At 44.1% G+C, this 21,458-nt stretch overlaps 1 protein-coding gene across 5 annotated transcripts; it reads left to right on the top strand.

Moving 5' to 3' along the window:
- Positions 1 to 8,103: 8,103 nt before the first annotated feature.
- Positions 8,104 to 17,543, top strand: GLRX2 (glutaredoxin 2). 5 transcript variants are annotated; one of them, XM_070602572.1, is made up of 4 exons: positions 8,104 to 8,523; positions 12,556 to 12,619; positions 15,972 to 16,148; positions 17,266 to 17,543. In XM_070602572.1, exons 2-4 carry the CDS (start codon positions 12,557 to 12,559, stop codon positions 17,398 to 17,400), a joined length of 375 nt encoding a protein of 124 aa, XP_070458673.1. In that variant the 5' UTR covers positions 8,104 to 8,523; position 12,556; the 3' UTR covers positions 17,401 to 17,543. The 5 variants fall into 5 exon arrangements, with proteins under 5 accessions (XP_070458673.1, XP_070458671.1, XP_070458669.1 ...); XM_070602570.1 differs by having other exon boundaries at positions 8,104 to 8,557; XM_070602568.1 differs by lacking the exon at positions 8,104 to 8,523 and adding an exon at positions 8,641 to 8,838.
- The last annotated feature ends 3,915 nt before the right edge of the window (positions 17,544 to 21,458 follow it).

The raw sequence follows: 21,458 nt of genomic DNA, 5'->3' as shown, positions 1-21,458 counted from the left end.
ACAGGGAATGCAGGATGTGTTAGCTACTTTATATAATATCAGCACAGAAGGCCTCTTTGAAAAGCTGCTTCATTAGGTAAAAAAGAACTGGACTAGAAAAGAGTTTGACTGGATATCTTCCTCTTGCGTCATTCTCTTCTCTTCCATATTTGTATTGTAGAAACCCTTAAACTTTAACTCAGTATGAATAACAAGATTATCATAGTTCTCTTCTCTGAGAATTATCAGCCTACTGTTCTTTTTTTTTTTTTTTTTTTGAGGAAGATGAGTCCTGAGCTAACTACTGCCAGTCCTCCTCTTTTTTACTGAGGAAGCCTGGCCCTGAGCTAACATCCGTGCCCATCTTCCTCTACTGTATATGTGGGATGCCTACCACGGCATGTGGCTTGCCAATCGGTGCCATGTCCACACCCGGGATCCGAACCGGCAAACCCCAGGCCACCGAGAAGTGGAACGTGCAAACTTAACCGCTGCGCCACCGGGCAGCCCCCAGCCTACTGTTCTAATCAAATGTTATTAAATTTCCAGAATGAATTTATTTACACTATATTTATGTTGTTTATTCAATTTTAAAATTCACAAATATTTGTTTGCTTTATTTCTGTGACTATAGTGAAACCTATACAGTTTCCTGAGTCAATTTTTGTGGGATCTAGCAGTGTACAAAACAATTCCCCGCTCTTTCTCATGAAGAAGGAGACAATTAATGCATATATACCAGGCACGAAGTCAGTTGGTGATAAATGCCCTGGAGAAAAATTAAGCAGATTAAAGGTGTTGCTATTTTAGCTAAATCGATCAGGAAAGCTCCTAAGATTAAAGGGGAATTAGATTAGATTCAAGGGAATTTAATGAGCTGCATACCTATTGCATTGTTGCTCACACGTTTGTATCAATCCTTACATCGTAAAGAGTTAGAGATTCGGTGGCATACGACTACCATTATGGCTTTTCTTTGAAATGCCATCGAAATTTCTCAGTCTTCAGTCTGTACCAAATTATGTTCCTAGATTGTGGCTGTGAATTTGCTTACTCACAGTCTGTTTTACTCACCTACATCCATAGTTAAAATTTTCTATACTATTAAGTGAATTTTTAGTCTCAACTATGATTCAATTCACCAGTAAGGTCAAAAATATAGCTCCTCGCTCATTCTCTTGGAACTCATAAGAAAAGAAAGTAAGAATAAAAACACAAGTTTAGCTCCCTCTTGACACAAGAAAACAGGAGAGAGCAAGCAACATTGACCTCTAAAGAGAGAGAGAGAAAAGACAAAGCTTCAGAAAGCAAAGGTTCAGAAACAGCTGTCAAGAAATGCTGTTTGTTCAACGCCAGATGGCACTCTGAGTTATTAATTTGTCTTGTGCAAGGCTTACAGGCGACTCGAGAACTCTAAAAAAAAATCATTTGCTCACTCTTCAAAAGAAAACAGATTTTCTGGCCTTATCATTCTAAGTCTGTTGACCCTGAGACTTAAGAACACACACTTTATGGATATAAAAATGATATAGAAGGAAGGAAGTTGTGCTTGGCAAGAAATAAAAGCATTTTAGGTAAATATTTTCATTAGAGCATACTAGATGCCAATTCTTCAGAGAATTGAAGTGGTCAGGTTATCACATTTTTAACAGCAGTTCCCTAATCTATGATATATCTTTTGTTTCCTTCATAAACACACTCAGAGCATACTTGGCTCAGAAATATCCTGCTCCCAGTTCCTCCAATTAAGTATCAAATACTCACTATCTGGTTTTCTTTCTCCTCATCTCCAGGCTCAGAATATTTAAATATCTTTCAGTTTGACACTTAACAATTCTGAATAAGTCTTTCAATACTCCTTTCCCTTCCTACTGTGCTGGTGAATATTTTAATTTCGCTAACAAATTAGAAACCTGAACTATATGCCTTCGTGAGTATGAGAACTTTAAATAGTATCTGATACCTCCATTGTTTATGGCTTTTTATTCCTAGGTTTCTATAAAGAGACCAGATAGATCCTTGTGGTGTAATAAAAACATATATTTAGTCTTTGTTCCTGGTTTGGTTCCTGGCACAGAGCTCCTAAAACCCTTGGAATTTCCTGAGTCATTCAAGCATCTTTTGTTATTCACAACACGCCCCCCTCTGTGGTACCTCAGTCTGTGTTAATAAGGTGACTCATGGTGAGCCCTTACTTAGTTTTCAAAGGAAAGGCTGGCCATGCTTAGAGGTTGGACTTTCAAAGACCGCCCTCCCCCAACCCCAGGGAAAGGAAAAGGGGTTGAAGACTGAGTTCAAGCACCAAGGGTCGATGATTTAATCAATCATGACTCAGTAATAAAACTTTGATGAAAACTCTATTTTTTTTGTGAGGAAGATTGGCCCTGAGCTAACATCTGTTGCCAGTCTTCCTCTGTTTTTTGCTCCAGGAAGATTGTCGCTGAGCTAACATCCGTGCCAATTTTCCTCTATTTTGTATGTGAGATGCTGCCAGCATGGCTTGATGAGTGGTCTGTAGGTCCGTGCCTGGGATCTGAACCCATGAACTCCAGGCCACCAAAGCAGAGTGCACGAACTTAACCACTAAGCCACCAGGCCAGTCCCTGATGAAAACTCTTGAATGACAAGGTTTAGGGGGAACTTCTGGGTTGGGGAACACATTGATTTGCTGGGATAGTGGTATACCTGGAGAGAGCATGGAAGCTCTGTGCCCAACTTCCTCCTATACCTTGCTCCATGTGACTCTTCCATTTGGCTGTTCCTGAGATGTATCCTTCATAATAATACTAAAATTGTAAGCATAGAGCTTCTCTGAGTTTTTTGAGTTTTTCTAGCAAATTACTGAACCTGAGGGGAGGTCATAGGAACACCCAAATTTGTAACTGGCTGGCAGAAGTGCAGGGTAGCCTGGAGACCCAACTTTCAGCTGATGTCTGAAGAGAGGCAGTCTTGTCGGATTGAGTCCTTAACCTGTGGTGTCTGTGCTGACTCCAGGTAGTTGGCGTCAGAAGTGAATTGGAGAACACCCAGTGGATGTCAGAGCATTGGAGAATGGGGTGTTGTTTGGAAAAGTGAATGATCCTTCTCAAGCTTTCCTGTGAAATAATTGTAGGGGAGGAAGATTTCCTCTACCCTCTGGGTCCTTCTGGCTGGGCTACGAATTAAATTGGCATGAGACAGAGTAACAGGAGAAAATCAAACAAAGCTTTGTAACATGTGTACATGGGAGAGGCTCAGGAAAACTGAGCAACTCACCAAAATGGCAGAGGTTCTCATCTTAAATACCATCTTCAGCTAATGAAAAAGGGGGATATTGGCGGGTGGGGCTTGGGGCTTTAAAGGGGAGCAAGGCAATTCACATGGAGATGGAAAAGCAAATGTTTGGTAAATGGAACTTTGATAAGAGTGGGCTTAGCAAGGATCCTCCCAGTCTACTGGATACCAAGAGTTATCTATGGTGATGGTCTGTCCTGGGGACAGGGCTTTATTTTAAATTTCTTTTAGGCAGTCGGGGGGAGGTCAAAGTTTCTTTCAGAGTCGTTTGTTCTTAAAAATAATCAAGGCAAGGCAGAGAGACACATTTTGCGGTGGCCAATGCTTTTTTTTTTTTAAGATTTTATTTTTTATTTTTCCTTTTTTCTACCAAAGCCCCCCGGGTACATAGTTGTGTAGTTTTAGTTGTGGGTCCTTCTAGCTGTGGCATGTGGGATGCTGCCTCAGCTTGGCTTGATGAGCAGTGCCCTTTCTGTGCCCAGGAGTTGAACCAGCGAACCCTGGGCCGCTGAAGCAGAAGGTGCGAACTTAACCACTCGGCCATGGGGCCGTCCCCAGGGATGGCCAGTTCTGATCTCTCACATAAGAACGTGTTGTAATTTTTGTACTTGTAGAATGAGAAACTGTAATCGCAGGCCCGCCAGGACCAGTTCAACTGACCACATCTCTTATCAACAGAGTGATTAAGAATTGCCTTTCAGAAAATGTGCTAAGTCATGGAGCCAGAGCATGCACAGATGGAGAACTCTTGACCTGAAATGACTGCGGAACCAAAGATTCTCCTCCCTACGGAACCAAAGGAGCCGGACATGACTGGAACTTAAAAGTTGGACTCTTATCAGAAGCAAGGGGTCTATCATTCAGAAAGATCTGCTGTTCAAATTCCTTCCCCACCTCACCATAAATGTTTAAAACCTTACTGTAAAAGTTTAGAACCTCATCATAAATGTTTAGAACCTTACCATAAATGCTTGAAGCTCACCAGTCAAAACCCGTCCTACCAGCCTTTCCAGGTGCCAGCCTGTTCTCCCTAACCTCTTAAATTTTGCCCCAAATCTTGGATCAGGGAGACAAATCTGAGGGCACACATCCATCTCCCTGCAGATCCATCTCACAGAATAAAGCTGATCCCTTTTCCCAAAGGCTGATGCTGTAATTAATTAGCTTGTTTATGCACATGAGGCAACAGAATCCCAATTTTGTGTGGTAACAAAACTATATTGTCCAAAAGCTTACAGTGAATCTCAGTAGTGGTTTTAAACTAACATGATGTTTATTACAGCTGCAGTATATTTGGGGAAAAAACACACTGGGAGATATTGTTCAGTCTAAGACAACGCATGGGCACACCTGGGAGGAAGAGAATTCCTTTACCAACTCTAGGTTCTTCTGGCTGGTCTATGAATTAAATTGATGTGAGACAGAATAACAGGAGAAAAGCAGACAAAGCTTTATAACACGTATACATGGGAGAAGCCCAGGAAAATGAGAAACTCACTAAAATGGCCAAGTCTGCCACCTTAAATACCATCTTTAGCTAAAGACAAAGGAGGGTGTTGGGGGTAGGGGTTTGGGGCTTCATAGGGAAGGAAGGCAATTCACACAGACACGGAAAAGCAAATGTTTGGTAGATGAGAACGGGCTTAGCAAGGACCCTCACGGTCTACCAATACCCAGAGTTATCTACGGTGATGGGTTGTCCTGGGGGCAGCACTTCTATCTTAAATTCTTCAAGGCAGGTAGGGGGAAGGTCAAGGTTTCTTTTCAAGTCCTTGGTCTTAAAAGTAAGGCAAAGAGACATATTTTGAGGTGGCCACTTCTGATCCTCCACAGGCAAACACAAATTTGTTTTTACCTTTTCAAATGGGGGCACTTAACAAAGTAAAAATATGACACATCTTTATGAACCATAAATTTCACACCATGTTCAAAAAATTGGAGGGCCAGCCTGGTGGTATAGTGGTTAGGTTTGCATGCTCCACTTCAGTGGCCCAGCGTTCACTGGTTCGGATCCCCGGTGTGGACACGGCACCACTTGGCAAGCCATGCTGTGGTAGGGGTCCCACATATAAAGTGGAGGAAGATGGGCACGGATGTTAGCTCAGGGCCAGTCTTCCCCAGCAAAGAGAGGAGGATTGGTGGCAAATGTTAGCTCAAGGCTAATCTTCCTCCAAAAAAAAATTGGAGAAAAGATAGAATGTTATCTTTTATGGGCAGGAACTTTGTCTGGATCCTGTGCCTAGAATAGTGACTGACATAGCAAAGGATGAATGAAGTAATACAGTAAAACAAAAACAGAAAATGAGTATAAAGCAAAATTCACAGGATTTCGATAAAATACACAAGACTTCAACGAAATATCAGGCTTTCTCTAGGCTGTTTTAGGTTATGTAGTTGTGGTAGGCTAAAAAAATGATCCTTGGGGCCGGCCCTGTGGCAAAATGGTTAAGTTTGCATGTTCTGCTTCAGCGGCCCGGGGTTCACCGGTTCGGATCCCAGGTGTGGATGTGGCACCTCTTGACAAGCCATGCTGTGGTAGGCGTCCCACATATACAGTAGAGGAAGATGGGCCTGGATGTTCGCTCAGGGCCAGTCTTCCTCAGCAAAAAAAGGAGGATTGGCAGTAGTTAGCTCAGGGCTAATCGTCCTCAAAAAAAAAAAAAGATCCTTTCCCCAAAGTATCCAGGTGAAACCCCTGGAACCTGTGCACATTACCTTATTTGGAAAACTGAGTCTTTGCAGATGTAACTGATGGAACATGAGAGCATCCTGGATTATCCAGGTGGGCCACAAATCTAATCACGAGCGTCTTTATCAGAGACAAACGAAAGTCAGTGCGAAGTTGGAGGCAGAAATTGACGTGATGTGGCCACAAGTCAAGGAAGCCAAGGAACACCTGGACCCCTTAGAGAGGTTGGACCCTCTACAGAGGTCCTCCCTTAAGGGCCTTTTCAAGTAGATCTCATGATTTATTGATCTTAGTGGCTTTCAATCCTAGACAGGGAATAAACCTGCTCTTGAAGTCAAACAAAATGTGGGAGCTTTAATTGACAATTTAAGAAATAAAAAACAAGTTTGAAAGAACGTCTAAAGTTATGCCAATTTTAATTGATACCACGTTGAGTCATAAAAAAAATTATAGAACTCAAGGCTGTATTTACCAATATATTCTCTCTTTTTTTTAAAGATTTTATTTTTTTCCTTTTTCTCCCCAAAGCCCCCCAGTACATAGTTGTATATTCTTCGTTGTGGGTCCTTCTGGTTGTGGTATGTGGGACACTGCCTCAGAGTGGTTTGATGAGCAGTGCCATGTCTGCGCCCAGGATTCGAACCAACGAAACACTGGGCTGTCTGCAGTGGAGCGCAGCGAACTTAACCACTTGGCCACGGAGCCAGCCCTATATTATCTTTTTTTAAACCCTTTTTTTTTTTAAGATTGGCACCTGAGCTAACAACTGTTGCCAATCTTTTTTTTTCTGCTTTTTCTCCCCAAATCCCCCAATATATAATTGTATGTTCTTTTAGTTGTGGGTCCTTCTAGTTGTGGCATGTGGGATGACCCCTCAACATGGCCTGGTAAGCAGTGCCATGTCCACGCCCAGGATCCAAACCAGCGAAACCCTGGGCCACTGAGGCAGAGCGCAGGAAGTTAACTACTGGGCCACGGAGCAGCCCCACCAATATATTCTTGATCATTCCCCATGATATACACACCATAGACGTTAATGAACAGCCCACCTACTTCTTAATGTGCTATTGTAGACATCACAATTATGACCCCAAACCATCACTTCTTTAGCTATCCAATGAAGCACAAAGAAGTTGAAAATTAAGAATATATCATGCTAAAAAAAAAAAGAATATATCATGCTTAATTCAGGCATAACACTTTTGTCTGAAGTACTTTCATTTTGGGACCCCTTTAAAAAAATCTGTCCGGGGGCCGGCTCCGTGGCCGAGTGGTTAAGTTCGCGTGCTCCGCTGCGGCGGCCCAGGGTTCGGATCCTGGGCGCGGACATGGCACCGCTCGTCAGGCCACGTTGAGGCGGCGTCCTGCATCCCACAACTAGAAGGACCTGCAACAAAGATATACAACTATGTACGGGGGGCCGGTTTGGGAAGATAAAGCAGAAAAGAAAAAAAGAAGATTGGCAACAGTTGTTAGCTCAGGTGCCAATCTTTAAAAAAAAAAAAATTTAATCGTAGATCATGTAAATCTGAAAAGCATTTGGATTAGTTTCTAAAAAAAAAAAATCTGTCCAATGAATTCTGTGCTCCACATAGGCCATCTATCCTTTATTAAAATTAAATTGCTACATGGTTGTTTCACCTCATAATAGGCTTTATTCTGTAAAACCATTTGAGACCATAAGGTAAAATCTCACTTCAAAACAAAAATAATACAGTAAATTTCCTAAATAGCTATCTTTTGATGAAAACACAACCAAACCAAACCCCACAACACTACAGATAACATATCTTAGTTTTTAAAGTTAATTTCAGATTTATGAAGAATGACCTCACATGATTTGGGGTATTTTTACAACTACTTTTCATCCTTCTATGAAGCAATGAACATAGCTCCTTCGAAAGTAGGAAAAGAACTGTCAGAAACAGAAGACCTAATTTTGCAACTTGGTAACTTGAATCTTAAACTTTGTTGAGCATCAAGGATCAAAAAAGGTCTGGATCGATCTGATAATTATTTAGAATTTGAGACACACCGTTTGACCTCTGACCTTAACAAACATATTTTGATGTCCCCAGTAAATAAAAATGAAGGCCCACCCACTCATCTTACCCAGCGACGCACAAAGGGCTATTATTACCAGGACTGAGCGGCACAATCTTGTCCTTAGCAGCCTCCGCCTATTTTCAAAGCCATAGTGACACGCCTCTGGGCTATTTTAAGTTCTAGCTCCTAATTTCATTTTTATTTTGAAAACACAATCTTTGTTTTCTTTGGAATGAACATTCCCCATTGGATTACTTTTTTCTTCGAGTTCTGAATGTGAAATCCAACATTCCCACGATTTCTATGCGTTCTCCATCCATGGCCTCATTGGAAGATGACACATTTAGGCTCTTCCTTCAGCAACACCGGGACCCGTCCGACAGGAAGCTGTGACGACGCTGCCAGCCTTTGGGAAACACCCCAGGCTCTCTGATTGTCGCGGACAATCATTGTTTTTCTTCCCGTTTCGCGAGCACGTGGGTCACAGTCTCCACGCGCTGAGCCTTGATGAGGGTCTCCAGCCTGAAATGAAACAGGTGCGGGGCAGGGACGAGCCCTGGAGACCAGCAGGTGGGGCCTCGGCGGCACGGGGACGGCTGCTGACAATGGGCGGGACCGCGGGGACGCCGCGCTCCGGGGAGGGGCTCCGGGGCCGCGCGGAGGAGCCGGACCAGCCCGGCGGCGCGCGGGCAGCCCGGGGCGGGGCGAGCAGGCCCGGCGGGCGGTCCCGGGGGGCGATCGGCGGCCCTGCGTGGCTGTTTCTGCGCTCCGACCATGTCCTGGCTCCGCGCGGCGCGGACGGGGACGCGGCTCGTCTGGACCAGGAGCTGGAGCGGCGCGGCGGCCTCGGGGTAGGGGGCGCGGCGGGGGGGCGCCGGGGGGCCTTGGAAGGGTGGGGACGAGATGGTGCCCTCTGCGGTTCTGTGGACCTGAGGATCCCGTGACGCTCAGGTTGGAAATACTTGAGTCGTGTTCGCTTGAACCACTGCCCCCCCCCCCCCCCCCGCCTTGATTCCCAGGTAAAATACAAGATGCCCTGATAAATTGGGATTTCAGACAAACAGCGAATAATTTGGTCCACATGTATCCCAAATATTGCACGGGACACAGACTACACAGTTATTCGCTGAGCATCTGAAATTCTAATGGAATCGAGCGTTCTGCATGTTTCTTTGCTAAACCTGGCAACCCGGGCGCAGGAGGTGAAGGTGACGCTTCCTGCTAAATGGCCAAGTCTTTGAGGGTAGGGACTGCGACTTATACAAGTCAGTGTCGCCTCTGACTAGAGCAAGACAGTGAGTTCCCTCCGCTTTCCCGCTTCCAATACCCCGCGGCCACCAGGCCTGCGGTGGAAGACCCACGGCTTGGCTGATGCTGGGTCCGCGCGGCTGGCCCGCAGGTCTCTCTCGCAGAGATCGCAGATCTGTGCCCGCCCCTGGGCATCCATCCCTCAGTCTGGGAGTCTCTTTCTACCTGCTTGATCTGGCAACTCCTACCAGGTTTGCGAGAATCTGGGAACTCTTGATTAACTCTCTATGCGAAGCTAGCGAACCCCCTGGGAAGGTGGTCATCACGTGGTGTAACTGTTTGACTGACAGGTCCTTGAGGCCCCGTCGTCGTGTTTCTCCGGTGATTGGTATCTCCGGGGCATTTAGCGCTTTTGCCTCCTTGGCACATAGTAGGCGCTCCATAAAGGTGGCCTGACTAGTGGTTGCTTCATCAGTGTTGAAATGAACCGATTGTTGTGCACTTACTTCTCCGATGATGCCCGTTTCCTTAACAGCTGATGACTTTCGTCAGGCTCAACTAGACTTGAAGGTGAAAGGGTGCCTTCCAGAGCTTTCTCTTTTATCTGGCAGAGAAGGGGGTGATATTTCAGAATGCATTTCCTCCTTCCTCTCACTCCCCAAGAAAGCATTCCCCTATGCAAGTTCTACTGGAACAGCTGCTTCGGTAGTAAACGCATGGTGGATGCACATGTGTAGTACACGGTTTGCGGATGCTGATGAAAGGCTGCGCTTGAGATAAAAGAACTCATGTTCTTAGTTGATAACCAAATAGGGAGCTGATTTATTCCACCAAAGCTCCTACTCAGGTCCAGACTGATGCTGCTTAACCTCTTTTTCTGGTTTAGGCTCCAGAAACTCAGCTTGCTTTTTCCTTAAAGCTGCACCTTCTACGCTCCTCCCAAGCTGGCTGCAAGTCTCTCTAGCTGGATGCTCCTAACCACATCCTAAGATAAGCACACAGGCCCTTTTTATTTTAAAGGTCTCCTTGCTAATCTATTGGGAAGGAAGAATAATAGATTGTAAACCTGGGGAGTTATAATGTTCCCTTGGAGGGGTCTGTCTCTAACTGTTTGTCCTTACTGAAGTGGGTGTTTGTTAGAGTGCCCTTCCTCTGAGTGTGCAGGTGTGGCCATGTGGAACAGATGCTCATCCTCCAAGGATAACATGTAGAAAGCTATTTAAAGTGGATTCTTAAAACCGAACTAGGGCTGCCCGTGGCCGAGTGGTTAAGTTCGCACGCTCTGCTTTGGTGGCCCAGGGTTCGCCTGTTTGGATCCTGGGTGTGGACCTACACACTGGTCATCAAGCCATGCTGTGGCGGCATCGCACATAGAAGAACTAGAAGGACCTCCAGCCAGGATACATAGCTATGTACTGGGGCTTTGGGGAGAAAAAACCAAAACAAAACAGTACTAAAATTTCATGCCATACAGTAACAAGAAAAGTTTTCATTGGTACCTTTGAAAAAAGGTAACTAAACATTATAAAAAGTAGCTTACTTTTATATTTAACAACGTGTACATTTTAAGTGCATTCACCATGAATGAATGAAGCGTTTGGGGGAAGAAATTTTTCTATCAAAACTTGACTTTTGGGACCAGCCTGGTGGCACAGCACTTAAGTTCGCATATTCTGATTCGGGGGCCCGGGGTTCGCCAGTTCAGATCCCAGGTGCGGACATGGCACCGCTTGTCAAGCCATGCTGTGGTGGGCGTCCTACGTATAAAGTAGAGGAAGATAGGCACGGATGTTAGATCAGGGCCAGTCTTCCTCAGCAAAAAGAGAAGGATTGGCAGCAGATGTTAGCTCAGGGCTAATCTTCCTCCAAAAAAACAACAAACAAAAAAACTTAAATTTTGCCAACTAATCATAAGGAGACTATTTTCTGAAACATTTGAAGCTTTAGTTCTTTATCTTACTCTCTTAATCCTTAGCTATTTGGATAATTCTCTTTTAAGGTCTCTATTATCTCATCCCTTTGCAAGATTTGTGATTTCACTCTGCAGTTGGTTTGCATCGTGATGTTCCAGCAGTGCCGTAGGGCCTGGCTGATCACGAAAGATGAAGTGGATGGGGACAGGTTCTGGGGATGTGCAGAGATTTGATGACATTAAACTGGTCAGTTTTTTAGTGAATATTTTCCTGTTACAATGAATGCCTCCTTTTACAAGCTCCTAACAGCTAGATTTTGGATGATAAGTGTGGAGATGATAAGAGTCCCTGTAATCAAGAAATAATAGTAATAATGTCAAATGGTGTTGAACATTGACTGTGTTCAAGGTACTGTTCTGTTTTCTGTGGATCAATTCATTTAACCTTCACACAATGCTTTGGGGTGGGAGCGGTTATTGTTCCCACTTAATAGATTGGGACACTGGGAGCTATGGATCACTGTGGTTGAGATACTTTAGTTTCCTCAAAATCCTTGAATCATTGTAAGTTCTCTGTTTCACAAAGTGTGCATGGAGTTTTGGCATGCTTTAATAGGAAAATGGGAACTATGTTTTTTTTTTTTTAAGATTTTATTTTTCCTTTTTCTCCCCAAGCCGCCTGGTACATAGTTGTATATTTTTTAGTTGTGGGTCCTTCTAGTTGTGGCATGTGGGATGCTGCCTCAGTGTGGCTTGGTGAGCGGTGCCATGTCTGTGCCCAGGATCCGAACCGGTGAAACCCTGGGCCGCCGCAGCGGAGCGCGAGAACTTAACCACTAGGCCACAGGGCCGGCCCCTATGTATTTTTTTTTTTTTTTGAGGAAGACTGGCCCTGAGCTAACATCCATGCTCATCTTCCTCCACTTTATATGTGGGATGCCTACCACAGTATGGCTTGATAACTCGTGCATAGGTCCACACCCGGGATCTGAACTGGTGAACCCCCGGCCACCTAAGCAGAACGTGCGAACTTAACCTGTGCACCACCGGGCTGGCCCAGAACTATAATTTTAAACCAATGCTCAGGTCCTATGGCCAATCATTAGCAAAGACTATCTGAAATTTAGTGTTCAGAAATGACTGTACCAGGCTTTAAACACAGTGAATGTGGTTTTATCAAATAACTCAGGGCATCAGGAGGCTAGTTAGAGAAGGACACCGGCCCTTCTGGTTTTAGTAAACAAATCCTTTGTAAACTGATATTTTGTACTGATAAAAGTAAAACTGGTTTTTCTGTTTTGTAAGTCTGGATACATATTTGCATATCAGGTTTTCTTCAAATGGCTGTCATCTGATATATTGCCTTGAATGTTTAATAAACTGCGCTGCCTTTTAAAATTCCTTTCAGGATGGGGAACAGCACATCATCATCTTTGGGGAATTCAGCAACAGCTCCTGTGAATCAGATCCAAGTGAGTGATGCGGGAGATGGAAGAGAAAACTTTCTTCTGTAGAAAAAGAATTGTGGGGGCCGGCCCAGAGGCGCAGTGGTTAAGTTTGCACATTCCACTTTGGCGGCCCAGGGCTCGCCAGTGCAGATCCCGGGTGCAGACATGGCACCACTCATCAAGCCATGCTGTGGTAGGCGTCCCACGTATAAAGTAGAGGAAGATGGCCATGGATGTTAGCTCAGGGCTAGTCTTCCTCAGCAAAAAGAGGAGGATTGGCGGCAGATGTTAGCTCAGGGCTAATCTTCCAAAGAAAAAAAAAAAGAAAAAGAATTGTGTCTTACACATTTAATAAGCTCATTCAGTAGCCAAATATGATATAGTTCAGCAAATGAATTACTAAATTACTATATGTTTTATAATCTGCTATCAAAATAATCCATGTGAGAAAAACGTTCTAGATCATTTTGGTAGTCAAAATTTATGAGATTTATTGTTAGTGGAGTCCTCACTCCCTCTAAGTTGGGTCTATGAGGTTGGTGGCTTCTCTCCATCATACCCACCTCAGGTGTACGTTGCTACCAGTCAGGCTGCCCTTAGCCAGGAATGCTATTTGGTTTTGGCCTGGGAAGCTGTTTAACAGCTCTTTTCCCTAACGTGGACCCTAGTATGCCGTAGCTGCTCCATAAATGGTCCTCTCCAGGGTACTGTGCACTGCTGTGTTCTGTTTTCTTTCACTGCAAAGCCCAGTTAATTCTGCCTCAGAAAATGTCTCTTCTATGTATGTTTTTCTTCCCTTGCAGCCTACAAGACATACTCACTTCTCTTTCTCTGTTCCTTACCACCAGTCACCACCACATACTTATTTCTGCCTTTAGTTTATTTGGCTAAAAAAGTATTCACTCATAGCTGTTGATTTTTTTTTTAGGAAGATTAGCCCTGAGCTAAAATCTGCTGCCAATCCTCCTCTTTTCTTTTTTTGCTGAGGAAGACTGGCCCTGAGCTAACATCCATGCCCATCTTCCTCTATTTTATATGTGGGATGCCTACCACAGCATGGCTTGCCAAGACATGCCATGTCCGCACCCGGGATCCGAACTGGTAAACGTGCGCACTTAACTGCTGTGCCACTGGGCCGGCCCCATATTGAATTTAACAGCAATGCTAGAAACCTATTGTGAGGGAGTGACCTCTTTTAAAATAAGAATACAAAATCATGAACTGTTTAGCCAGGGTGGGGTTAGAAAAGGTGAGAAGGAGAGTTTAACAAACTTTGACACTGTCATCTTATGTTTCAGCTCACTTTGGGATCTCTGCATCAGTGTTGGTACTGCCTAGCAGCCCCCAAGATGCTCATGTCTCTCTAAATGATGGTCTCACTGTGCCTGTGACCTGAGGCCACACAGGGGAGGCAAGAGCACTGGATTTGGTGTTGAGACAAGGTTGGGTCCAATCCCAGTGTTATGAACTACTCAGGCTCAGTTTTCTCATCTAGAAAGTGGATTCAAAAGACATCTCTGGTATGGCTGGCTTTCCCTGAGACAGACTTCTCTACTAAATATTATGAGTAAGCAGAAGAGAAAGCATAAAAATAGACCAACTTGCAGATAGCTAGACAGTGACCTGGAACCCTTCAGACACCCAAGGGCGGATATAACTTCTGAATCACTTTGCCTGGATTTTCTCTCTGATTATTTTCCTTCTTCTTCTTCTTCTTTTTTTTTTTGAGGAAGATTAGCTTTGAGCTAACTGCTGCCAATCCTTCTCTTTTTGCTGAGGAAGGCTGGCCCTGAGCTAACATCCGTGCCCATCTTCCTCTACTTTATATGTGGGACGCCTGCCACAGCATGGCTTGCCAAGCAGTGCCATGTCCTCACCCAGGATCTGAACCGGCGAACCCCAGGCCACTAAAGTAGAACACGTGAACTTAACCTCTGTGCCTCAGGCCTGGCCCCTTGTCCTTCTTCTTGAAGGTGCTGCTTGTGACCACGTAAGAGCAGCCTAGACAGATGCCCGGGTGCTAGACCTTTCCATTCAGAATCTCTTAAAGGACCTGGATGTTCATAGATTTAGAAACAAAACAAATTTCACAGGTGATGCAGATGCATAGAAAAGTCTCGTGGTCTTTGTGAGTTAGGCCTGGAGAGCAGTTTCCAGACCAGGCTGATGTCATTAGAATCATCTGGGAAGGTTTTCAGAAAATAACAGTTTCTGACCTCTGCCTCAACCCCATTGAATCAGCACTTCCGGAAGTAGCTTTTCCAGGAGCAACAATATAAGAACATCTCATCAATACAGTAATGGCAGTTTTTTCCCTATAAAGATGTACCAGAAGGTGGGGCCTGCCCCGTGGCATAGTTAAGTTTAGTGTGCTCTGCTTCCCTGGCCTGGGGTTCGTGAGTTTGGATCCTGGGCACAGACCTACACCACTCATCAGCGTGCTGTTGCATGCTGTTGCGTTGACTCATGTACAAAATAGAAGATTGGCACAGATGTTAGCTCAGGGACAATCTTCCTCAAGCAAAAATCGGGGAGGACTGGGGCAGGCATGGTAGCATAGTGGTTAAATTCGCATGCTCTACTTTGGCAGCCCAGGGTTCGCGGGTTTGGATCCCGGGCACGGACTTTGACCGCTCATCAAGCCATGCTGAGGCAGCATCCCACATACAAAATAGAGGAAGCTTGGCACAGATGTTAGCTCAGGGCCAATCTTCCTCACCAAAAAAAAAAAAAAAAAAGACATACAAGAAGGAATGGAGGTTGAGGTGTAAGCTCTTTATACCTGGATCAGTAAAAGCCTTAACATTTTAAAGAGAACCATACATCAGTCCTCACAACTGAAAGTTAAGGAAGGTCAGGGCTTAACTCCTGAACACCTGCTGAATATTTGAGCAGCGGTATAACAGAGATTAAGGGTATGGACTATGGAGTCAGTCTTGCCTGGGTTCAAATCCTAGCTCTGCCACTTATTAGCTGAGGACCGTGAGTAAGCTGTTTCCCCTCTTCTGTGCCTCACTTTCCCCATCTGTGAAGTGGAGATGATAATAGGACCTATCAGGATTGTGGTGAGGTTTAAATGAGGTGTTGAGAATTGTGTGGGCGCACAGAAGTGTTTGCTGTGTGTGAATTTTCTGTGGTGGTTATTACTCCATGCCAACATGTTCCTTCTGTTACATCCTCTTTTCCTAATCACAGTCCTTTGTGATGAACACGATTATCCTCCATCTACAGATGAGGAAATAGCTGATGGAGATTCAGTTTGAGGCCTGAATCAGGAGTCTCCAGAATCCGTACTGTTTCCACTGCATCGTGATTTCTTTCCGAAAGGTGATATCTAGAACTAAAATTATATTTTTGTTTGTTTGTTTTACTTCAGGAAACGATTTCTGACAATTGTGTGGTGATTTTCTCAAAAACCTCTTGTTCTTACTGTACAATGGCAAAAAAACTTTTCCATGACATAAATGTTAATTACAAAGTGGTGGAGTTGGACATGCTTGAATACGGAAGCCAGTTTCAAGACGCTCTTTACAAGATGACTGGTGACAGAACCGTGAGTATATCTTCTGCGGTGTTTTTCCCCGAAATAGGAGGTGACCTGGATCACCCAGAGCCTAGACCCTTGTGTGGACAAGAGAACCAGGCATTCTCTGGGAATCTTAGCTTGAAAAAGAAATGACAGTGCCGGCAACCAGACTCATGCACTAGGAAACAGCAGAGTTAATTCACTGTATTTTTATTCTTTCTGTATGTATATGTATGTGTGTCTGTGCGTGTGTGTGTGTTTTCACTGGGACGGATGGGGTGATGGCGTTGTTTGTCAGGAGTGCTTGTCCATGAATCTTTGAGGTCCTTCTGGAGCTCTTCTCAGGATGAAAATATCCTTCCTCCCTTTACTTGGACAGGACAGACCGGGTCAGTCTCCCATTACTATGCTCATAGGAGTGCTTTAGTGCTCCACATTTTGAGATTCTTGAAATTTGTGCATTTTTCCTTAATATGCATTATCAGAAAAAATTTACAATGTCGCCATTTTCTTTCTTGTTTATATTTGCATGGAAGAAGGTTATACTGTGCTTTTTCCTTTTAGTAACCAGCTGTAAGAAAGAACACCTGGGGCCAGCCCTGGTGGCCTAGTGGTTAAGTTTGACGTGCTCTGCTTCGGCAGTCTGGGTTCAGTTCACAAATGTGGACCTACATGGCTCATGTCTGTTAGTGGCCATGCTGTGGCGGCAGCTCACATACAAAACGAGGAAGATTGGCAACAGATGTTAGCTCAGGGCAAATCTACCTCAGCAAAAAAAAAGAAATAAAAAAGAACCACTTAAACGCTATTGATTATTAGAGACCGCTTTATTTTACCTTTTATATACCATAGCAATTAGGAGGAAGGGCTTGAGAGTCAGATTGTCCTGGGTTTAAATTCCCCCTCAGTCATTTGCTATCACTGTGATCCTGGGCAAGTTCTTCTGCCTCATTTTCCTCCAAAATGAACATAAAATTAGTACCAACCTCAAGAGTTGTAAAGATTTAAATAGGTCATTTGTGACAGAGCTTCGTATGGTTCCTGGCCCGTGAAAGTACCCAGAATATGAGCATCTGCTATTATTATGTGAAACGGTCTTACATTTCTGACACTAGCGTGACCTCAACTTTTGTTTATCCAACAGGTGCCAAGAATATTTGTCAATGGAACTTTTATCGGAGGTGCAACGGACACTCATAGGCTCCACAAAGAAGGGAAATTACTTCCACTAGTGCAGCAGTGTTACTTAAAAAAAAGTGAGAGAGAAGACTTTTCGTGATGTCGGTGCTCCTCACTTTGCCAGTGAAATGTCAGTTATTTAAAGTGATAATGCCTTTTCAATGTTGGAGGATGTTTGAAGTATGTGAATTGTGTCCCCAAAAAGTTGTAAAAATAATGAACAATAAATCGCTGTGGAATCGTTGTCTTCCTACTTGCCCATTCTTAAGCAAAAGGGATGATATTTAAAACTGGAGGAGTGGAGTTGTATCAAAAGATAAGGAAAGAATGTGTTTTATTAGGAATTTGCATAGGAATTTTACAACCAAGAGCTAGAAATTAAGCATCTGGGATTCTTTATTCTGTACAGTTTTCAGAAGGGGTTAACTCCTAGCCTTTCGTAGCGCTCAGTGGTGAGGACTCATTTAGGATGTACGATGTAGGGCTCTCCCAGGGATGGTGAGCTCGGCAGGAATATCCTTGTACTGTTTTGTGACAAGCCTTCACACTTTGTACTGCTAGAGAAACAGAAGTATGTTAAATTTGTAGGATGGAATGAACTTTATTTCCATGGAATGACTCTGTAGTTCCAGAGAGCAGACTTGTACCTATGAGCAGAAATCAGAAAGGTCCTTGAGTTCTGTTGAGAGGTGGAGCGTTCTGCTTTCCAGAATGTGTTCCAAGACTGTCGGAAGGGATCTAGTCTGAATGGGAGGTTAGGCTGACGGTCCCTAAAGTCACTTCTGATAGAGCTATTCTTCTATTCTGTGACTGGGAATACTCTTCATACGGAGTTTATTTCAGATAAACTTAGCAAACAAGATTTATCCTGTTGGAAGTCTTATTTTAGAATAATTGCAAATACTTTAGATGCTTTATTAATGAAGTCAATAATTCCAGCTTTCTATCAAGAATGTTTTAAGTGCCTGAGAAGCACATTCCAAGCTGATCCCATAGAGTCCCACGGGGCGGATTACCAGACGCTGGGAAGAGAAAACTTCCCTAGTGGTGGGAGGAAGGTGGATTTTAAGAGAAGTGAAGTGCCGGCCCAGTGGCGCAGCGGTTAAGTTCACATGTTCTGCTTTGGTGGCCCGGGGTTCACCGGTTCAGATCCCAGGTGCGGACATGGCACCACTTGGCAAGCCATGCTGTGGTAGGCGTCCCACAGATAAAAAAAGTAGAGGAAGATGGGCACGGGCTTGAGCTCAGGGCCAGTCTTCCTCAGCAAAATAGAGGAGGATTGGCGGCAGATGTTAGCTGAAGTTTAGTCTCCCCCCCCACCCCGCCCAACCCACCTCCAAAAAGAGAGAAGTGGAATGCTTCTGCTTTCTGGTCAAGATGGACCCAGGAATTGGGATGGTCCTGCAGAGGACAGCTGGTGGCTTCTTTGGCCATTTGCCATCATTGATGCTTCCTACATAATCTTATTAGACTGCCATTAGGAGACCTTGATAAAGCAAGAACTTGGACTATTTCATTCTCCTGTGATAAATTAGAACTATGGAAGGGAATAGAGAATGGAATGTCCTTTAGTCCTTTATTTTGCATTATGTTATGAGAAATTTTACATGCTTGCTATGTTGTCCATTTTTTGTTAGAGTAGAGGAAGTCTGTTACCTTGTGTGATACTGTAATTTATAGTAAATATCTATTTGGTCTTCATCCCATTCCTGGCATACAGCTTCTAAAACCTTTGAATTTCCTGTGATGAGAGCCATAAAAGTGTCTTTTATTATGTCAATGAGGTGACTTTTGGAAAGCCCCTGAGGGTGGGGTGGTTTGCCGGGGGAACCGACCTTGTCACTAGAGGGTGTGAGCTTTCAGCCCTTCCGACTTGGGGGGAGGCTGGGGCTGGAGATTGAGTTCAATCACTAATGGCCAATGATTTAATCAATCATACCTATGTACGGAAGCCTCTATAAAGACCCACCAGGATGGGGTTCGGAAAACTTCCAGGTTGGTGAAGATTCCGGGAGACTGACATGCTGCAGAGAGCATGGAAGATCCCCGCCCTTTCCCCATACCTCGCCCTGGACATCTCTCCCAGCTGGCTGTTGCTGAGTTATCTCCTTCTATAATAAATTGGTCATCTGGTAAGTACGATTTTCTGAGTTCTGTGAGCTACTCTAGCAAATTAATTGAACCCAAGGAGGGGGTCATTGGAACCCCCAATCCATAGCTGGTCAGTCAGAAGCACAGGTGACGACCTGGACTTGCGATTGGCATCTGAAGTGGGGTTGCGGGGGCAGTCTTGTAGGACTGAGCAGCTGCCCTGCTGACATGCCAATCCCCGAAGACTGACAGCTTGTTTTAACTGGAGGCTCGTTACAAGGCCTAAGGGTAACGGATTTGGATAGGGGTCCACAACAACCGCTAAATCCACAGGAAAAAATCAGAACTGGTACTTAGATTGAGTGTATCTATTAGAACAAGACAGGGAAGCGTTCAAATCACTAATCACACTTACTAGATGTGACCAGTAGGTAGATGACTTAATCTCTTAGAACTATGTTTTTTTCTGAGGAAGATTAGCACTGAGCTAACACCTGCCATCAGTCCTCCTCTTTTCTTTGCTGAGGAAGACTGGCCCTGAGCTAACATCTGGGCCCATCTTCCTCTCTTTTATATGAGGGATGCCTGCCACAGTATGGTTTTGTGAGTGGTATGTAGGTCCGCACCCGGGATCCAAACCAGGGAACCCTGGGCCACAGAAGTGGAACATATGAACTTAACTGCTGCACCACGGCGCTGGCCCTATAAGTTCTTTTTAAATAAAATATGGATAATGCCATCTTCCTATACTATTTACTTTGATAAATGGAGATAACGTAAATCACACAGCATGGTGCTTAGTCTAGACAGCGTAGACACTCAATATGTAATGGCTATTATAATCACAATGGCTCAGAAATATGGCTTCTTGTGGACCCATCAGGGTTTTCCAAGATTCTAGCTAAGATTTTAGGGGGAGTTCCATTTCTTCTTTTCCATATGTCTTGGTTTGGGCTGCTATAACAAATTTCCCATAGACTGGATGGTTTAGACACAAATATTTATTTCTCACCTTTTTGGAGGCTGAGAAGTCCAAGATAAAGATAATTTGTTTTTTTGTTATTTTTTTAAGATTTAAAAAAATTTTTCCTTCCCCCAAAGCCCCCCGGTACATAGTTGTGTATTGTTAGTTGTGGGTCCCTCGAGTCGTGGCATGTGGGATGCTGCCTCAGCGTGGCCTGACAAGCAGTGCCACATCTGCGCCCAGGATCCGAACCCGGAAAACCCTGGGCCTCTGAAGCAGAGCATGCAAACTCTACCACTTGGCTACAGGGCCGGTCCCAAGTAATTTGGTTCTTGGTGAGGGTCCTCTTCCTGGTTTGCAGATGGCCATTTTCTTGCTGTATCTTCACAGGGCAGAGGGCAGGCAGAGAGAAAAAGTGAGCGCTCACTTCTCATACAGGCACTAATCCATCATGAGGGCTCGACCCTCAAGACCCAATTACCTCCTATAGGCCCCATTTTCAAATACTTCACACTGGGGACGAGAGTTTCAACATACAAAGTGCGGGGAGACACATTCAGTCCCTAACGCCATATTTTTACAGCTGGATAAAAGTATTATGTAAAACTAAGGCAAAACTAGGTATGAGTTTTTAGCAGCTTTTTTTTCCCCAGAACCATAGGCTAGAAAGAGAATGGTGACTAGTTTAAGAAAAAGTAACGTTACCTTTTTTTTTCAGTTCTCTATTTTTTTTGGTGAGGAAGATTGTCCCTGAGCTAACACCTGTACCATCTTCCACTATTTTGTATGTGGGACACGACCACAGCATGGCTTGCTGAGTTGCATGTAGGTTGGTGCCTGGGATCCAAACCCATGAGGCTGCCAAAGGGGAGTGGGTGAACTTAACTACTACACCAGCAGGCCAGCCCCCTATTTTACACTTGAATTGCCACAATAGCTAAGTGGGAAGTTGAAAAGCTGTTGAAAAAAAAGTATCTGGGTTTTACTGTTTACTAATATAAAAATATCATTTGAATAATATGTTTAAAAGTCAGGTGTCTTGATAAGGTTTAATACTGTTAAAAATTTTTAAGTCTAGTTTTCTTCATCTATAGAAATGTATA

This window comes from Equus przewalskii, chromosome 31, assembly GCF_037783145.1.
Source record: "Equus przewalskii isolate Varuska chromosome 31, EquPr2, whole genome shotgun sequence".
Lineage (NCBI taxonomy): Eukaryota > Metazoa > Chordata > Mammalia > Perissodactyla > Equidae > Equus > Equus przewalskii.
This window is presented reverse-complemented; position numbering and strand designations above follow the sequence as displayed.

What these genes read in the sequence shown, in the direction of transcription:
- GLRX2 (XM_070602568.1), top strand. Translation starts at nt 8,762, where the DNA reads ATGTCCTGGCTCCGCGCGGCGCGGACGGGGACGCGGCTCGTCTGGACC. An exon ending in AGCGGCGCGGCGGCCTCGGG is followed by an intron (nt 8,839 to 12,555) that starts GTAGGGGGCGCG and finishes AATTCCTTTCAG; the next exon opens with GATGGGGAACAGCACATCAT. An exon ending in AGATGACTGGTGACAGAACC is followed by an intron (nt 16,149 to 17,265) that starts GTGAGTATATCT and finishes TTTATCCAACAG; the next exon opens with GTGCCAAGAATATTTGTCAA.